At 38.9% G+C, this 18,849-nt stretch overlaps 1 protein-coding gene across 2 annotated transcripts; it reads left to right on the plus strand.

Annotated features, from left to right (window-relative positions):
* Positions 1-496: 496 nt before the first annotated feature.
* On the plus strand, positions 497-18,548 carry LOC104610230 (Tetratricopeptide repeat (TPR)-like superfamily protein). 2 transcript variants are annotated; one of them, XM_010276750.3, is made up of 3 exons: positions 497-3,457; positions 17,691-18,190; positions 18,319-18,548. In XM_010276750.3, exon 1 carries the CDS (start codon positions 657-659, stop codon positions 3,129-3,131), a length of 2,475 nt encoding a protein of 824 aa, XP_010275052.2. In that variant the 5' UTR covers positions 497-656; the 3' UTR covers positions 3,132-3,457; positions 17,691-18,190; positions 18,319-18,548. The 2 variants fall into 2 exon arrangements, with proteins under 2 accessions (XP_010275052.2, XP_010275050.2); XM_010276748.3 differs by having other exon boundaries at positions 17,691-18,548.
* The last annotated feature ends 301 nt before the right edge of the window (positions 18,549-18,849 follow it).

Genomic DNA, 18,849 nt, shown 5'->3' on the forward strand with positions numbered 1-18,849 from the left:
AGGGCTCAGATTTGCTCAATTAAAGATGCCTAAGACATCTGTCTAAATGTCACTTGACAAAGCCCATGCATCACATTTAAGGGTAATGGAATTAATAAAATGTGATAAAAATCATAAAAATTAAGATAAATAATAAAAATTAACAGAAACTTATCTAATAACAAATAACCCAAAATTATTTGGGTTAGACTTGGTACAACTTGGCCCAATTGATATTGTGATAAAACTCTTGCCACTATTTGTTTTAACACCTGTGAAGAGCCCATTTGATTTGTGACAATAGGGGTCTAGAGTTGGAATCAGAATTCCAATTGCAAATATTTAATTGAGCAGAATTAAAATCCCATTTCAGCTTATTCCAATTCGGATTCAAATCTTATAGCATTATAACAACAATAAATTCAATAATTTTACCAATTAGCAGTAATTAAGTAATATTTTTAAGCTAGTAAAATAATATGAATTAGTAGTAATTATGTAATGTAAGTCCTCCACTCTTTCATGGCTTCCCCGTGGACATGAATGGATACCTGAACGGTGGGTTGATTTTGAGATTTTATGCATAAAATAAAATTTCAGTTTTGAGTTCTATTTATCACGTAGAGATAGAAAAAAGTTCCTTAGCGGAATAAAATTTCAAATAGATTTTTATTTTCATGTTGGAGATGGTTCGCGGTTTCAGTTGCTACATTAGAGTCCATAAAGCCCTAGCGAGATCTCAGACTTCTAGGGTTTTTACGCAATACCGTAGATATATTCATGGTAGAGAGTTTACAGAGGAAGAGCTTACTAACAAATCCAAAGATCATGTCTTTGAGCCGGAAAATAACAAATGTAGCATGCTCCGCTCACCAATTTTATCTGGAAACCCTGATTGTAATGCCGAACCAAACCCTACTTTGTGTGCTCATTTGGTGGAAAGAAATGATTTTGATGAAACTGAACCGAGGGAAGATGGTGAAGAGATAAGTGGTGGAGGGTATAAAAATTTGGATGTTTCTGATGATGATGAAGAATGGGATGATGAAGGAGAGGGTGATGATGAGGATGATTTTAGGGTTTTAGATTTGTTTGATAGGAATAAGCAGCCAAAAGAAGGTACTAAGAGAGTGGAAGAAGTGGAAGAGGATGTATTTAGACACCCTTTGGTTAGAGAGATTTGTAGATTAATTGACCGTCGATCAGCATGGAATCCGAAGTTGGAGGGGGACCTGAGGCACCTATTAAGAAGCCTCAAACCCCGGCATGTTTGTGCGGTTCTTCGCTCTCAGGCTGATGAGCGGGTTGCTCTGAATTTCTTCTATTGGGCAGACCGACAATGGAGGTACCGCCATGATACAGAGGTATACTATGCAATGCTTGAGGTACTCAGCAAGACCAAGCTGTGCCAGGGTGCAAAAAGGATTCTACGGCTTATGGCTCGAAGGGGGATTGAGCGCCGGCCTGAAGCTTTTGGGTATGTGATGGTGTCATACAGTCGGGCAGGCAAGTTGAGGAGCGCAATGCGGGTATTGAATCTAATGCAGAAAGCAGGATGTGAGCCTGATTCATCTATCTGTAATACTGCAATTCATGTTCTTGTGATGGCAAATCAATTGGAGAAAGCATTGAGGTTCCTGGATCGGATGCAACGTGTTGGAATCACACCTAATGTTGTCACATATAACTGCTTGATCAAGGGATTTTGTGATGTCCATCGTGTTGAAGATGCCCTGGAGTTGATTGATGAAATGCCTCACAAGGGATGCTCCCCGGACAAGATTAGTTACTACACTGTTATGTGTTACTTTTGCAAAGAGAAAAGGACTAAAGAAGTAAAGGCCTTGTTGGAGAAGATGACGAAGGATGGGAGTTTGTTACCGGACCAGGTTACATATAACACTCTGATCCATATGCTTTCAAAGCATGGTCATGGAGATGATGCCCTTATTTTCTTACGGGAGGCTGAGCAGGAAGGATTTCGGGTGGATAAGGTGGGGTATAGTGCAGTTGTCCACTCATTCTGTCAAGAAGGTAGGATGGACAGGGCAAAAGAGATTGTGAACGAAATGTTCTTAAAAGGTTGCATCCCTGATGTGGTGACTTACACTGCCATCATCAATGGGTTCTGTCGAATAGGTAAGGTGGATCAAGCCAAGAAGATGCTTGATCAAATGTACAAACATGGTTGCAAACCAAACACTGTATCGCACACTACATTGTTAAATGGACTTTGTCGTTCTGGGAATTCATTCGAGGCAAGACAGATGATGAACATGAGTGAGGAGGAATGGTGGACCCCAAATGCCATCACTTACAGTGTTGTAATGCATGGGCTTCGTAGGGAAGGGAAGTTGGTTGAGGCCTATGATTTGGTCAGAGAGATGATTGAAAAGGGATTTTTCCCAACCTCTATTGAAATTAATTTATTGATCCAATCTTTCTGCAGAGAGGGGAAGGCAGGTGAGGCCAAGAAATTCCTGGAGGAGTGTCTGAGCAAGGGATGCGCTGTTAATGTTGTAAACTTTACGACTGTAATTCATGGATTTTGTCAAGAAGATAACTTGGAAGCTGCTCTCTCCTTGCTTGATGACATGTATCTTATTAATAAACACCCTGATGTGGTCACATATACGACAGTGATTGATTCATTGGGAAAGAAAGGTAGACTAGAAGAGGCAACTGAGCTTACTAAGAAAATGCTTAATAGAGGCTTGGTTCCTTCACCTGTTACATACCGAACAGTTATCCATCGTTACTGCCAAAAGGGTAGGGTGGAAGATTTATTGAAGTTGTTAGAAAAGATGCTTTCAAGGCAGGAGTTCAGGACAGCATATAATCAAGTTATTGAGAAGCTTTGTACTTTTGGGAACCTAGATGAGGCTTATAAGCTATTGGGCAAAGTTCTGAGAACAGCTTCAAGAATTGATGCTGGTACATGTCACATGCTTATGGAGAGTTATTTGGAAAAAGGAACTCCTCTCTTGTCATATAAAGTGGCTTGTCGAATGTTTAATAGAAATTTGATTCCTGATTTGAAGTTATGCAAGAAGGTGAGAGAGAGACTGATTTCGGAGGGAAACTCAAAAGAGGCAGATAGACTTATGATACTTTTTGTTGAACGAGGGCTTCTTTCACCTCAGTATCAGTAACATTTGGGAGTCAGATCAATCACTAGTACATGGTCTCCCTCCATAACCCTATGTTTCTTTCAGGATGGAAGTTGGAGCTAATGATATAATTCATGATTTAAAGTTATGCAAGAAGGTGAGAGACTGATTTCGGAGGGAAACTCAAAAGAGGCAGATAGACTTACGATACTTTTTGTTGAACGAGGGCTTCTTTCACCTCAGTATCAGTAACATTTGGGAGTCAGATCAATCACTAGTACATGGTCTCCCTCCATAACCCTATGTTTCTTTCAGGATGGAAGTTGGAGCTAATGATATAATTCATGATTTACAGAACATAAATCTTGGTAAGAACTATATTTCTTTCTTTCTATTTTATATATTTCCAGGTTCTCTTTTCTCCACTTTGATCTATGTGAAAAATGTTTCTGTTGTTGTCTTGATTTCTAGTTTCTATGCTTGTAGTGAAGTTATGCACCAAGGTAAATGAGCTTTGCACCCCAGCACCCTAAAAAACTCCTCCAACCACAAAACAAAACCTAAAACTCAAAATCTAGACATGAAAAAAGTCACAAAAACCTGTGAAAGCTCAATGGGTTCCAAGAATGGCTAACAACTGGACTAACAATCTACCTAAGCAAGGGGTGATTAGAAATCATTTGTTTTGGGCAAAATTGTAAAATTCTGTGGGAGCTTGTTTTTGCCCTCATTATTGTACAAATGTATAATTTTGTTTTAACTTAATAAAATTTCATCTTTATTGCTGATAAAAAAGTCAGAAAACCAATGCCGATCTAAAACTCAGACAAAACTAGAAGCTTTGTACCTAACAAGCTACCATTGTTGTCAAGGTGTTTAGGCGATTCTGGGCAATAGTAGGGCATCTAGGAATTGTCTAAGCAGTAAAAGATTTATAAAATAAAAACCAAGTCTTGGTTAGTTGCCTAGTTTTATAAACCGTTAAACATGCATAATAATTGAAGGCAGATGGTTTGCTTCCCCAAAGGAAAGATAAAAGGAGCTGGAAGAAGTAGTTCTTAGGGAAGAGATTTGTTGGAGGTAGAAATCAAGACATCAATGGATTAGAGATGGGGATGGCAATACTAAGTTCTTCCACACACTTGCTAATGAAAGGAGGAGAAAGAACTTTGTGGAGACGTTAGAGGTCAATGGTGAAATTGTGGATAATCAAGATGACATTGCTAATGTTTTTATGAGTCAATTCAGGGTAGTCTACAAACAGTAGGGGGATGTAGGGTTTAGAGTGGCCAAGATTGGACCTTGATTTGACAAACATGCTGGAAAGGAATTTTGATTTGGAAGAAATAAGGGGGGTTGTATTTTCAATGGACAAATCTAAAGCACCAAGACCAGATGGTTTCACTATGGCTTTCTATCAAGATTGTTGGGACATTATCAAATTTGATTTGTGGGCAATCTTTGAGGAGTCCGCGGAGGAACATTTCATTAGTCCAGGGTTCAACTCCACTTTTCTAGTCATCTAAAAAGGAAGATGCGGTCCATCTAAGAGATTTTATACCTGTGTTGGTAGCTTAGTCGAACTAGGTTCAGAGAGAGAAAAGAGAAAGAGAGAGGAAGAAGAAGAAGAGGAGAAGAGAAGAAGAGAAGAAAAGGAAAGAATTGTCGATCTAAGAAGTCAAAATGACTCTCCTAGTCGACCACATATATATTTCAATACAAGATACAATGTCTAATATGCCCCTACTTAAGTATGGGACATGTAACTTAACACAGTACCAAACAGACAAAGCACATCTTAACTTATGATAAAAAGACAGAAGTACCCTTCCTTAGCCGACTCTAAAACTCCCCCTCAAGCTAGAGAGTATATGTCATATAGTCCTAGCTTGTTACATATATAATTCACTCTTCCTAAACTCAACCCTTTTGTAAACAAGTCTGCCCACTGATTACTTGTTTTCACATGCTCTGTACTTGTGATTTCAGTAAGGATTTTTTCCCTTAACAAAATGGCAATCTACCTCTATGTGTTTAGTCATCTCATGAAAAACTGAATTGGATGAGATGTGAATTGAAGCTTGGTTGTAACAGTATAGTTTCATAGGTTTGCTTATTGAGAACTTGACTTCTTGCAAAAGATTTTTCAACCACACTAGTTCACATGTAGTGTGTGCCATGGCCCTGTATTCTACTTCAAACTACACCTTGCCACAATAGCTTTCTTCTTGCTCTTCCACGTCACTAGATTTCCTCTAAGAAAGGTGCAATAACTTGTAGTGGATCTCCTGCCAGACATTGAACCTGCCCAATCTGCATTTGTATAGCCCACTAAGAACCGGGTAACATCAAGTTGCTTCCTTTGTTGTTGCTGAATTTTGACATTTGGAGTTAAGGGATTATAGACATTAAGTTCGTTTTGAAGATTTCTCATACTGGCATAATACTCTTCAAGGGTTTGATTTCCCTATTGCAAACTGAAATACTCCTGATAAAGCTGATAGACTCTCGTAGTATTGTCTTGGCTGGAATAGAGTTTCTTAGCATGTTCCCATATTTCCTTTGTTGTATCTAAGAACATAAAGTTGACACTGATTTTGGGTTCCATACTATTCCACAACCACGACATGATTTGAGCATCTTCCTTCTCTCAATCGCTAAAACTCGAAGATTCAGTTGTAGGTTTCTCCTCCCTCACATGTTTTACTTTCTTCTTAGCCTTAAGAAACACTTCCACTGACTTAGCCCATTGCACATAGTTTTTACCGTTGAGTTTAATGGATGCCATTTACACATTTAAAAAATTTGGGGAAATCATAACACTCGATTTCTGGTCACCACTGACATCTCCTATTGACTCCATCAAGATTTCAATTCAAGAAACTGGTTCTGCCCTTCCAGAAAGAAATTTATCAGTCCAGACAAAACTATGTTGTTATTTGAATACTACAACAGTTCACTCACCACCTTACAACACCTCCTCATCCAACTACCACGACTCAATACATACGATACTACTTAAACACACATTCGGCCACTTCTGTCAACATAAAAAACTGGTCATGACTTCTAATAACACCACAAGCCACCATCTGATAAGAAACCCCTCTTGAAACTGCTGAGTAGAGAGTTCAAACCACCATAGACATAACCACACGATCACTAGGGCTGTCACACATGGTGACAGCAGTCCAGAAACCACCAACTAGGGCTGCCGCACTCCTCTCTCACATGTAGCCCAGACCACAGTAATCCTGGGAGCACCAGAATAGGTTACTGCAGCCCTCTATAGATTGCCACAACCTTCTCTCACCATTAATCCAGGTTGCGCAGCCTAAAAAAAAAAATAAAACGAAAGAAGGGGAGAAGAAGGACCGATCGCAATACCAAGAACTTGAAGCTGTAGTCTTCTTCCCTCCTGTTTATTGCTCTGGTATCATGTGTTGATAGCTTAGTTGAACCAGGTTCAGAGAGAGAAAGGAGAAAGAGAGAAGAAGAAGAAGAGAAGAACAGAAGGAGAGAACTGTCAATTGAGAAAGTGAGAAGTCAAAAAGACTCTCTCAGTCGACCATATATATATTGTCAATACAAGATACAATATCTAATGTGTCCCTACTTAAGTATGGGACATGTAACTTAACACAGTACCAAACAGACAAAGCACATCTTAACTTATGATAAAAAAACAAAAGTACCCTTAGCCTAGTGACAAGAATTTATAAGATTATGGCCAAAGTGTTGTCTTTAAGGTTAAAACTAGCCCTACCCAATTTAATAAACCAATTGCAAGGGGCCTTCATTCAAGTAAGACAGATTATAGATTAAATTCTAATAGCAAATCAATGTGTGGAGGACTTAAAAGAGAAAGCGAGAGAAATGTAGTGTGTAAAATGGATCTGGAGAAAGCTTATGATTGGATGTGGTTGATTGGCCCTTCTTGTTGGATTCATTGAGAAGTTATGGTTTTGGAGAGAGGTGGTGTGGTTGGATTGAAGGTTGCTTGAAAACTTGCCATTATTTGATTTAGTTAATGGAGTGCTTAGGGATTTCTTTCCATCTTCTAGAGGTTTGAGACAAGGGGGTCCCCTTTCTCCCTTCCTTTTCACTTTGATAGCTGATGTGTTTAGTAGGCTTATCTTGAGAGCTGATAGTTTGGATATGATTAGAGGTTGGAGGGTAGATAGAGAGGGTACTGTGGTAACACATTTGTAGTTTATGGATGACATGATCATTTTCTATGAGGCTGGAGATCTATAGAAGGCAAGAAATTTGAAACGAGTGATAAAGCTGTTTGAATGTGTTTCGAGGTTGAAGATTAATTTTGAAAAGAGTTGAGTGGTGGGGTTAAATTTGGAGCATGAGGAGCTGAGTGAGATAGTCCTTAGATTGCCCTACCTCTAACTGGCCTTTGAAATACTTGGGAATGTAATTAGGAGATAATCCAAGGGAAGGAAGATTTTGGAACACAATTGTAGAAAAATGCACAAAGAAGTTGGCAGTTTGGAAGAGAAACTACATCTCTCTTGGGGGTTGTATTGCACTATTACTTTAATAAAGGCTTCTCTAGCAAATCTTCCAATATACTTTCTCTTGATCTTTAGAATGCCAGGAAGGTAGGTCTTGAAGGTAGAGAAAATTATGAGGGATTTCTTGTGGGAGCTTGGGGAAGGAAGGAAGGATCATGTGGTTAGGTGGGAACTAGTGTGTAGGAGGAAAGAGTAGGGGGTTTGGGTTTAGGTAATTCAAGGAAGAAGAATACAGCTTTGTTGGGCAAATGGCTGTGGAGGTGGCCTCTAGAAAGGGAAAGACTTTGGCATGAAGTTGTAAAAAGTGTTCATGGTGCTGCAGGTAATGGTTGGGATGCTGGTGTATCTCGGCAAGCTACTCTAAACTCTCCTCGGAAGGCTATTCATAGTATTCTCCTTTTTTTTTTGAACCTGATCAGATATGATGCTTGTACTAGAGATAGGGTTTTACTTCGGGAGGATGTTTGGGTTGGTAAGTCTACCCTCAAGGACCTTTTTCCTTCTCTTTATTCCCTTTTGTGTTTTAAAAATGAGCCAATCTAGAGGGTCGTCCTTTTCCAATTTGTTAGGTCTTAACTAGAATTTGGGTTTTAGGAGAGATTTAAGAGATTTTGAACGTTACTAGGTTGGCTTGCTCCTTAAAACTCTTGACCCTGTTTGTTTGGACCCTTCCACACCAGATGATCGCATTTGGATGCTTGATTCCTTGGGTTCCTTTTCTTGTGCTCAATTCCTAATCCTCAAATTTTTCATAGCAAGGAGGTTTGGTCCAAGCCCTCTGTTGGGAAGTGTCTCTTGGAAAACTAAACACTTTGAATGTCTTGCAAAAAAGAAGACCTTGTCTTTGTATCTCCCCTAACTGGTGTACCCTTTGCAAAGTAAATGAAGAAAGTTGTTACCATCTACTAATCTCTTGCCCTTTTGTTGTAGGCCTTTGGGAGAAGCTTTTTGGTCTTTTTGGGTGCAAGTGGATAGAACTGATGCAAATTTGTAGTCTCTTTGACAGGTGGCCAAAGAGAAGAGGTAGAGTCTTGTGGAGGTGTGCTAGAGCTGCTTTGCTGTGAACTATTGGGAGGAAAGAAGTGCCAGAATTTTCAATGATAAGGGGAGGGATAAGACTAGTGTGTGGGGAAGTATTTTAAATAGGGCCAAAATTGGGTAAAGTCCTTGGACCTGTTTTGACCTTTCTCCTTTGATGGCATTTGGAGGAATTGGGAGAAAGTTGCCAAAAGTTAGAAATAAGCCTATGGTGGAATGGAAGCTTCCGGAAGAAGGTGTTATTAAATTAACTTTTGATGGCAGCCGTCTAGGTAACCTAGGGCTGTCCGGAATTGGGGGAGTTTTCAGAAATACTGAGGGCCAGATCATAGTTTTATTTTCTGGTCCTATTGGTGCTGGAGATCCAGTTAATGTGGAAGTCCAAACCATACTACAAGGAGCAGAGATTGCGAAAGAGTTGGCAGTGGAACACTTAGTCATTGAAGGCGACTCTAAACTGGCTAGTGGGTGGTTAAAAAAGTCGGAGATTGCAGCCTGGTCCTATAGGGGGTTTGAGAAGATTCAAATGGTTAACATCAAATATATCAGTCACAATTCAATGGGAAAGAAGATTGGAAAATGGGTTGGCAGATTTTCTAGCCAAACAAGGGGTACATAGGAATCGGCTTTTTTGTGCTCATTTGTAAGCTTTATGATATAGTTTAGGGGCTGCACCTTGTGTCTCTTTGCGGGGAGTTTTGTTATATGTATCCTTTGTTTTTTTATACAATAAAATTGCTATTATATCTATAAAAAAAATCTATATGATAAATTTAAGTTAGATTTTTATTTGGTTTAAGAGATTAAATCTGGTTTTATTTGTAAATATTTGCATAGAACTAGAAGAGAGAGTAACAAGAGAAGAGAAGAAATAGAGTTATTCGAATAGAGTTGAGTTGGGTATGCCATCTCAATCACAACTATTTATTCTTATTACACTTTTGCCCTCATTTAAGTATTACTGCACTCCCCCTCAAGTGGAGTATAGATGTCAATCATGCTCAACTTGTCTAATATAGAATCCAATTTCTTCTTTACTAAGCTTTTTGTCAAGAAATTAACAAACTGGTTTGCAGTCTTAACAGACAGAAAGAAAATCTCATTCTTGTTGATCTTCTCCCTTGTAAAATTCTTGTTAACTTCCACATGCTTAGTTCTATCGTGTTACACAGGGTTGTGGGCAATACTTGGAGCTGCTTTGTTATGACAGTATAACTTAATAGGTTCCTTGGATTCTATACCAAGCTCTTGCAAAAATATTTTCAACCACAACTCTGATAGCCCATTGGCTATAGACCTAGACTGGGCAACCACATTTTGTTTTTTTGTTTTGTTTTGTTTTTTTTTTTTTTTTTATAACTTCTACAAGTGAGTAACTTTCCTCTAAGAAGAGTACAATATCTTGATGCAGACTTCCTATCATCAACTGACTCTGCCCAATCAGCATTCATCTATGCTTTCAACCGAAGATGTCCATGATTAGAGAATAAGAGGCTTTTCCAAGAGAATTTCAAGTATCTAAAAATTCTCTTAGCTCTTTCTAGATAAGGAAATCGATGGGCTGAGGGGCATGCATATACTGATTTATTACCTCAACTGCATAAGCTATATCTGGTTATGTCAGAGATAAGTAAGAGCAACCTTTCAACTAATCTCTATAGCATACCTCTATCTTCCAGAAGATCTTCATCACTCCCATTAAGTTGATGATTGGCATCAATTGGAGTATTTACAGGTTTTGGCACCAAGTTTCCCTGCTTCCTCTAAGAGATCAAGAGTGTTCTTCCTCTGGGACACAAATATTCCCTTCTTGGACCTTACTACTTCAATGCCTAAGAAATACTTGAGGTCTCCTAGATCTATAATCTCAAATTTAGTGGTTAGAATTTAGAAATGTCTTCAGCTTCTTAGTCTCATCTTAATGATCACTTGTAAGAATTATGCCATCAACATGATCAATGAGTGCAGAAGTAAGACCATTTTCAATTTCACAAATAAAGTATGATCCACCTGATTCTGTTTGTACCCAAACTTCTTGATGGCTGTACTAAATCTGTCAAACCAAGCTTTTGGAGTTTTAAGACATAAATGAGCTTCTTTATCCCACAGACCTTTGCAAAAGGAACCATAAAACCATGTGGAGGTAGCTTTTACACTTTTCCTTCAGTTCCCCATGGAGAAAAGCATTTTTAAAATCTAATTAATGAGCATCCAGAGATAAGAGTACCTTGATGGAGTTCATTTTAGCTATTGGGGCAAAAGTCTCAGTGTAGTCTGTTCCATTTTTTATCAATAACTAAAAATTTCATTGATTGAAGAAGAGAGCGAAAAGTACAGGTACAATTGGAGATAAAACAACTTATCCAAATCCAAAGAAAATTACAATTGAGCCCAAAACATTTGATTTCTCCTTGCCCCTTGTTGTGCCAAAGCATCAGCCATGTTGTTAGCCGTCCTTTGGACCTAATGAAATCTAATATCCATATCCCTAGATATCTATTTAAAAAGGGCACCCCACTGCACAAGGCTCCCGCCAATGCAGGGTTTGGGGAGGGACAGATGTATGCAGCCTTACACTTGCACATATAGAGAGGCTGTTTCCAAGATTTGAACCCTGGCCACCCAGGTCGCAATGGAGCAACCCAGTCGTTGCGCCAAGGCCCACCCTTATCCCTAGATATCCATTTAATCTTCTTTAACTCATTTTTGCACATTCAAAGGTCATTCCCTTTGTTTTGCAACCACCCAACCACCAATTGAAAATCTCTCTCATCAACTTACACACATCTACCTCCTTTGCTTTGATTACTCCTTCCACAAATGCCAAAATTTTAGCTCTCAAAGGGTCCTCAATGTCAATTGGGCCTGAGAAGATAGCCACCACCTAACCTAATTCATTCTTGAGCATGTCTCCTACATCTGAGAGGCCTAGATTCTTTCTACTATTGCCATCAAATTTCAGCTTTAAGTATCTCTCAATTGGTGGTGCCCAAGACATACTTGTCTGGGGTTTTGAAGAAGATAAGTTGGCAACTTCCAACCATTTCCTATAGAAGTCATCCAGAAATCCAAAAACAGATTTAAAGACTTTAGTCGGTGAAAAACTCTACAGGTTGTGCATTCTATTGAAGCCTCTTTACTTCTAAAAAAAGATTCTTGTGTTTCTGTCTTCCCCAAGTGTCCCAATTGTTATACTTTTCTACATGACTCAGGATCTTTTCTTTGGTCTAACAAATGAAGTGGGAGCAAAGAGGCTAGAATATTGGAAGGTGGAGTCCACCTACAACCAAACAAAGCAAGAATCCCTAATACCAGTAATGAAAGGGTAGGAGATTTGCAAGCGAAAGCAAGATTCACCATTTGGCTTGCAAATACCATACCAATGAGGAGATAAGCAAGAGTGAGTCTTCCTTTTTTGTAAAAGGTTCCGGGTGTTAATTTTATCATGGTAAACCTCCCAATTGCTGATTCTAGGTGGAATTGTCTTTGCCCAAATCTCTTTCATGGAAAAGAAAGAATAGGAATCAAAGGAGGACTTAGGAGTTAGGACTTTAGAGAAAGAAGCACAAGAAAAGGAACCTGAAGGTCAAGGGGTCCAAATTCGGAAGGTGACAAAGCACCTCCTTTTTCCATAAAATGGCTATGAATGAGGAAGGATTAATCTATACTGCTAATAAAAGAGTGAATAGCCCCATTTTCTGGGATTTTCATTATACATTTTTACTCCTTATCTAAGCAACATACAACGGGCATAAAAAAGGGCATATATGTCCTTTACTCTCACTCCAAAAACTGCCCACTTATTGTTAGACAGTGTATGCTCTTAGCTCCAATCAGAATGATGTACATTATGACATTTATTTTAAATGAATAAAGTACATATTTGATTAATGTTATTATGGTATGTTTCTGTGTAGTACCCTTAAACTGGACACATATGAGACTCGTGTTAGTTTAGAATGTTCACAACGATGGATCGATCTGGGGAGATCTATCCTGATAAGGCTGACACTGATGTACCGCTAAGTTGGTTGGGATGGCCTGTCTCAGTTGCCAGGGTGAGACCCGAGGTACATGCAATGTAGGTTTACTTGAAACCCTGAACTAGACCAGAATTCCATTATTGCCCTGGACCTTGGTGATTAGTGGGCAAAATTGGAATGTTACACTTAACCCCTAGACTCGATTATGATACTACACTGGGTATCGGATTGGGCTGTCTTTGATATGCCAATCAGTGAGATCCTTAGAGGGGGTCAAAACCTGGGTATGTTGGGACAGTCCGAGAATTCATCTGAGTGGGTGATCATAGTGACAGGATCAGCCCCTTTGTCGGACAAAGATAATGATCGGGGATGCACTCTCTCTGATGGATACCAAAGCTGCCGGCAGCCGATTTCAATCGTTGAAATTTGTTTTTGCAAAATATATTTATATAGAGATATACATATATACATTATGATTTCAAAATGTTTGCAAAAGGTTTTAATTCCCGGGATCCATGTGAGTAGAGAGTGCAACACTGTTCCTTGCAGTCGAGGGAGAGGTCCTCTCTTGTCGGGTAGTGTTTAATCATTATGGGCTGAGAGGTTAAGTGTAAGACCATTGAGGGTAATACCTGATGGGCTAATCTTGCATCTGCCCACAGTCCTTGGGTTTTTATAAGGTGACTTGACCCGGGGACCACTTAGTGTAAGTGTTGGGCCCATTAAGATTCCATGGTGATGGGCTCAGGGGTTCACTGTCCATAACAGTGAATTCGGCCAGGCCTTGTAACAGAGGCTAGGCTGAACCCATGTGGTTAATGTGTAGATCAATGTTTGGGTCTCACGCCATACAAGGAAACCCAACTAGGCAACAATCTGGAAGGTTAGTGAGCAAATGGACTTAATGGGCCTAAAGCCCAAATCGAACTGGTCTAATTTGATTAGTTAAAGAAGGGGGCGGATCTGGGATTTGGATTAACAGATAGGATAGGGATAACTCCCTATCCACTCAGAGAGTCCAGATCCAAATACAGATTTGGATTTAGAAACTCCTAATAAGATTAGGAGGGTTGATCTAATCTACAAATAAGATAAGTGCTTATCCTTATCTCTTAAAGAGAAGTCCTGATCCAAATACAGATTTGGATTAGGAAACTCCTAATGAGATTAGGAGCTCTTTTTAAGGCTATAAAAGGAGGAGGGCGAACCTCCATTTATCTCAAGACAATCAGATCCAAGATCATAGAAAGAGAGAAGACAGCTACAGTAAGACTATGCCATCTTCTGCTCTTGCACCCTCCTCCTGCTGCCGCCATTGCCAGTTCGTTCTCCAGTATAGGAGCGATCAAGAAGAGATCAGTTTTTGGAGAAAAATTGATCTGAAGTCGTGCTCACATACCCTCCATCGAATTCTTGCTAAAGGATTCGGTTCTTGTGAAGAACCTGTTGATTCTACTCCACCCTACGCTGTGTCATCTTCAGTGGGAGTAGTCTTTGGAGTTTTCCTTGGGTGTGAACACCTTCATTGGGAGATATTGTTTCTTCGTATTAGGTACCTCCCTCTCCTACCTTTTGGTTTCAGATCTGGTTCGGTTCTTGGTTCAAGATTGATCTTTGAAAATGCAGATTTTCTAAAATAGGGAATGCGATTCCCAGATGGGAGAGAGAGAAAAATTTTTTGAAATTTCGCCCTACCTTCCTGTAGGGTTTGGCCATCCATATGATGGATCTCTCATCCTTTCACTTATAACTATTCAAAAACTGTCATTGAATTGTAAATAGTTTTGTCTTGGAGATACTGTCATGTTTAAATGCACGTACATGTTTACGAGTACAATAAAGAAGTTGAATGTGCATGGGAACCTTATTGAAAGAGGATGAGATAGAGAAATCAGTCACTGATTTTTATAGAAATCTATACTCTGAGCTCTTGTGGATCAGATCAAGGCTAGATGGGTTTACACGTTGTCGAATTATCAGAGGAATAGATAGCAGAATTAGAGAAGCCTTTTCCAGAGGAGGAAGTCAAATTTGTGCTAGGGAAAATGGAGGGGGACAAAGCTCCAGGGCCAAATGGTTTCTGCATTTTGTTCTACAAAAAGTTTTGGGAGCTGGTAAAAGAGGACTTGATGAAGCTGCTGAATGAGTTTCATTCTTCTGCAGCCTTAGATAGAGGTCTTAATGCTACTTTCATATCATTGATTCCCAAAAAGAAAGGGGACTCTGAGCTGAAGCAATTCAGCTGGAGCAGTTTACTAGGAAGTGTGTATAAAATCATTGCAAAGCTCTTGGCCTCAAGGTTAACATTGGTGATGGGCTCTATTATCTCTATTTCATAAGGTGCTTTTATTCACTATAAGCACATTCAAGATGGTGTCCTAATAGCTAATGAATTAATTGATTCTAGAAGAAGCGGCAAGATGGGCCTAGCATGCAAATTTAATCCAGAGAAAGCTTATGATCATGTGAATTGGGATTTCTTGATGGCTGTTGGGAAAGTGGAAAATTTGCATGCTTTAACAGATCTTTTGGGATGCAGGACTGGTGCCTTACCCTCTAAATACTTGGGATTGCCTTTAGGAGCGAAGTGTACGTCTAAAAGCATCTGGGCTCCTGTGGTGGAGAAAATGACCATAAAACTAGCCTCCTGGATGGCAAGATACTTCTTGAAAGGAGGTAAGCTGACTCTGATAAAAAGTGTGTTGACTAGCATTTATGTTTATTTTATGTCTCTCTTCCCCATTCCCTTGGAGATAGTCTTGAAGATTGAGAAAATTACGAGAGACTTCCTTTGGATTGGATGGAATGACTACTAAATATCATCTGGTTAGCTGGGATCAGATTTGCAATTCAGTCAAGTGTGGAGGCTTGGGAATTAGAAAACTTAGAACTTTTAAGTTGGCCTTTTGTGGCACATGGTTTGGGGGTTCTTCAAGGAATCCAATGAATTATGGAGATGAGTCATTGCACAAAAAAATGGTCTTCAGATTAATGACAGGATGCAGCTTGTTCAATTTTCTCTTATCGGTGTGGGGTACAAAATGGGATCTACGGAGCTTACCCTCATTTTTTGTAAGGAATTAAATATAAGGTTGGAGCTGGCACCAGGTTGAAATTCTGGAAAGATAATTGGTGCCCTGGTATTCCATTGAAGGAGGTATTTCCAGAGTTATTTCTGTTGGCATCTGATAAAGAGGCTCTGTGCTGATTCTTATGTTGTTTCTGGTGATTCTCCTGACTGGGTTCCCTCATTTAGAAGAGTTTTCAATGTTAGGGAGATTCCTCAGGTTTCAGAGCTGCTGTCTAGGCTGCAAAGCATAAGAATAAACCCACAAGTTCCAGATCAGCGATATTGGGTTTGGTCCAAAGTGGCCTGGAGCCTGCTTCACTTTGTTCCTTCCCTAGTCAAGCTGTTTGGGGTGGGATTGCCCCTTCAAAAGTGAAGTTCTTTGTCTGGGAAGATACTGAAGAGAAGTGCCTCATGAAGGATTTGCTGATTAGAAAAGGAATGGTGCTGCCAGATACCAGATGTGTCTTGTGTTATAAGGAGGAAGAGACTTCTAATCACTTGTTTATCCACTGTTAGTTCTGTGCTAGAATCTGGTCACATTTTTTCAAGGCTATCCCATACCTTAATTGCATGCCTAAGTCTGTTACGTCCCTACTCGAAAGCTGGAAAGTTGGAGGTATGCGTAAGAAGGGGCGGAATCTGTGGAATGCTATTCCGCTGCCAGAAGACCTTAGAGGATGGCTGGGTACCAATTTGCTTTTCAAGGAAGATCTGTCTTCTTTTGTGGTGGTGAATGTGAATTTTTTTGGGGGCTCGTAAGGGTGTTCATATGTACAGAAGTTTTTGTACAGTGAACTCATGTATACTTTTCTTTTTGATTAATACAATTTTACCTTACCTCTTCAGAAAAAAAAGGGAAGAATATTATTAGGTGTAACTGAAGAGAATTACATCCAAAATGTTGCCAAGGTTATACGGGAAAAGTATTTATCAAAATGATAAGATTATAGGGGGAAAATCAGTTAAATAGTCCATTAACAAAAAATCATTCATCAACTCAAATCAATCTAAGACACTGCAAATGAAGAGGTCCATGATGTTCCTATAGCACTTCTAATTTGTAATTAGACTAGGATTCAAAGTTAGAATTTAATGTAATGGCAGTAGAAAGAAGGCAAAGTCAATGGGTATTTCCTCAAAATGCAACGAAGTATGTTCTTAATCCAGGGGGAAATCCAGAGAATAGTGACTTGATATCTTCAGTAGCAGAGAACTACTAGAAAAACAGAGAAGATGAGATCATGCATCTCTCCAAATTAATATCAAGTGGAGAACACGACCAACTGTAGAGAACAAAAGTTAACTAATTCAATTCTCCTGTTTTGGACAGATTTATGTGTATACATTAACTGAAAGCTTTTGACTAAAATAGAAATTTGGCAATTACTGAAACTGCAGCTAAATCCTAATTAGGATCCTAGAAATTCCTAAGAGTAGAAACAGAAAATAGAAAAATAGCAACATTGCAGCTAATTTAAACTAATAGTTTCCTAAATAAACTAGGAAACTACTTATTGAATTTCTTCTAAAAAATACATGACCCTAAAGAAAACAACAGCTGCTTTAAAAATAGAAATTATACATTTAGAAACTACTGTAGCATCTTAATCTGGATGCAACCATTGGTTCCTCCTCTCATATGTTTTAATAACTTTGGGATGCTCAAAATCTCTATAGAAATTGATTTGTTGTATCCTTATTGCTGCTGGGAGGTGAAATACATTAGAATCCTACTTTGTATATAGAGTTTCCATTTATCAAAAGCTAAGTTTACTCCTATTTCTACCTCCTTTTATTTATTTTTTTTTAATTTTTTAAGCCTATAGGCCCTATAAATAGCTGTCAACCTTGATAGTTTTTTTAATTCTTTTTATGCTTTGGTGAAGTGACTGAACAATTTTAAGGCTGTTGATTCTGAAAGTAGATCAAGCTTCACAGTGATTGAATCTAATCCATATTTTGCAATTGAATCTGTGAGCAGGAATTGGAATGTCATGCCTGATCCCAGTCTCAAGGTTTCATGCATGTAGACCAACTATTGGGAGTCCAGCTGCAAACTTTTTTCTCTTTGGTTTCTCAGAAACGGAAGTTGGAAGTTGTAACTGTGATTAGGCTTTTGATTGCATAGCAGCAGGCCAGGGGACATTAGTTTGTGATGGAGGTAGGGGTGCAACTTGGGTTGGGAATTTGTTAAATTTGTTGATGGGCCTAACCCAATCCTGAGCCAGATACAGTTGAAATTCTTTGAACTGGACAATCTGACTTGCATTCCTGGATGGAGGAGATTTCTTAGTGGTGTGGAAATGTGCATGTAGCATCTTCCATAAACCTCTTTTCTAGAGGCTGAAGCAATCTTGTTGAATATCCACTTGACGAAGGGGTGTTATAAAATTGGTGACTGCAAATGGCCCCAAGGAAGTGATCAATGTATTAAAAATGGGGGCAGCCATCCAACCGAGGAGAGTGCACTTACCATTAAAGGTTGAACAGAAACTCTCTTATTTGATGTATTCTTTCCTCTGTTTGCCACAATGCTACTAAGAACTTTCTAGATTCATTGTTCTTTTATTTCTTTGCATTCTGAGGAAATATATTTTCTGACTGCACAGGCATATCAGCAAAGTGCATGATGCATGGTTTGAGACTAGTAAAAAGTTTGAAAGACAGTCAGCTTGCTAGAAAGACCAGCTGTTTACATTCCAAAGAGTAAAACAGAAGTCAGTGTTTGATCTGTTATACTGTATTTTAATTTCTGATACTCATATGGAAGCTTCATTATTTAATGAAGACAGGATATTTACAAATTAATCTGTTTTGAGGCCCATCTCTGTGATAGGATGAATTCTGTTGTTGTTTGTGTTCTTCCATCTTGTAGTACATACTAGCCAGGTTCATCGCTGACTATAGTCTGGCTAAATGTAAGTTCTCCTAACAAGGTAGGTTCAATTTACTCCAGCTCCTTGTCTTAATGCAAATGATCATTTTCTGCTATTGCATGTAAATCGTTAACACAGGCTTGTTGAGCTAGCATCAGAACAGATAGTTTGGTACTTTTTTTTGATAATAAAAGAAAATTTCATTAAAAGAAAACAAGTACACCCACAAGCAAACATAAGAACTCATAATACATCAACAAAAAA

This window comes from Nelumbo nucifera, chromosome 3, assembly GCF_055504915.1.
Source record: "Nelumbo nucifera cultivar China Antique chromosome 3, China Antique-T2T, whole genome shotgun sequence".
Classification (NCBI taxonomy): Eukaryota; Viridiplantae; Streptophyta; class Magnoliopsida; order Proteales; family Nelumbonaceae; genus Nelumbo; species Nelumbo nucifera.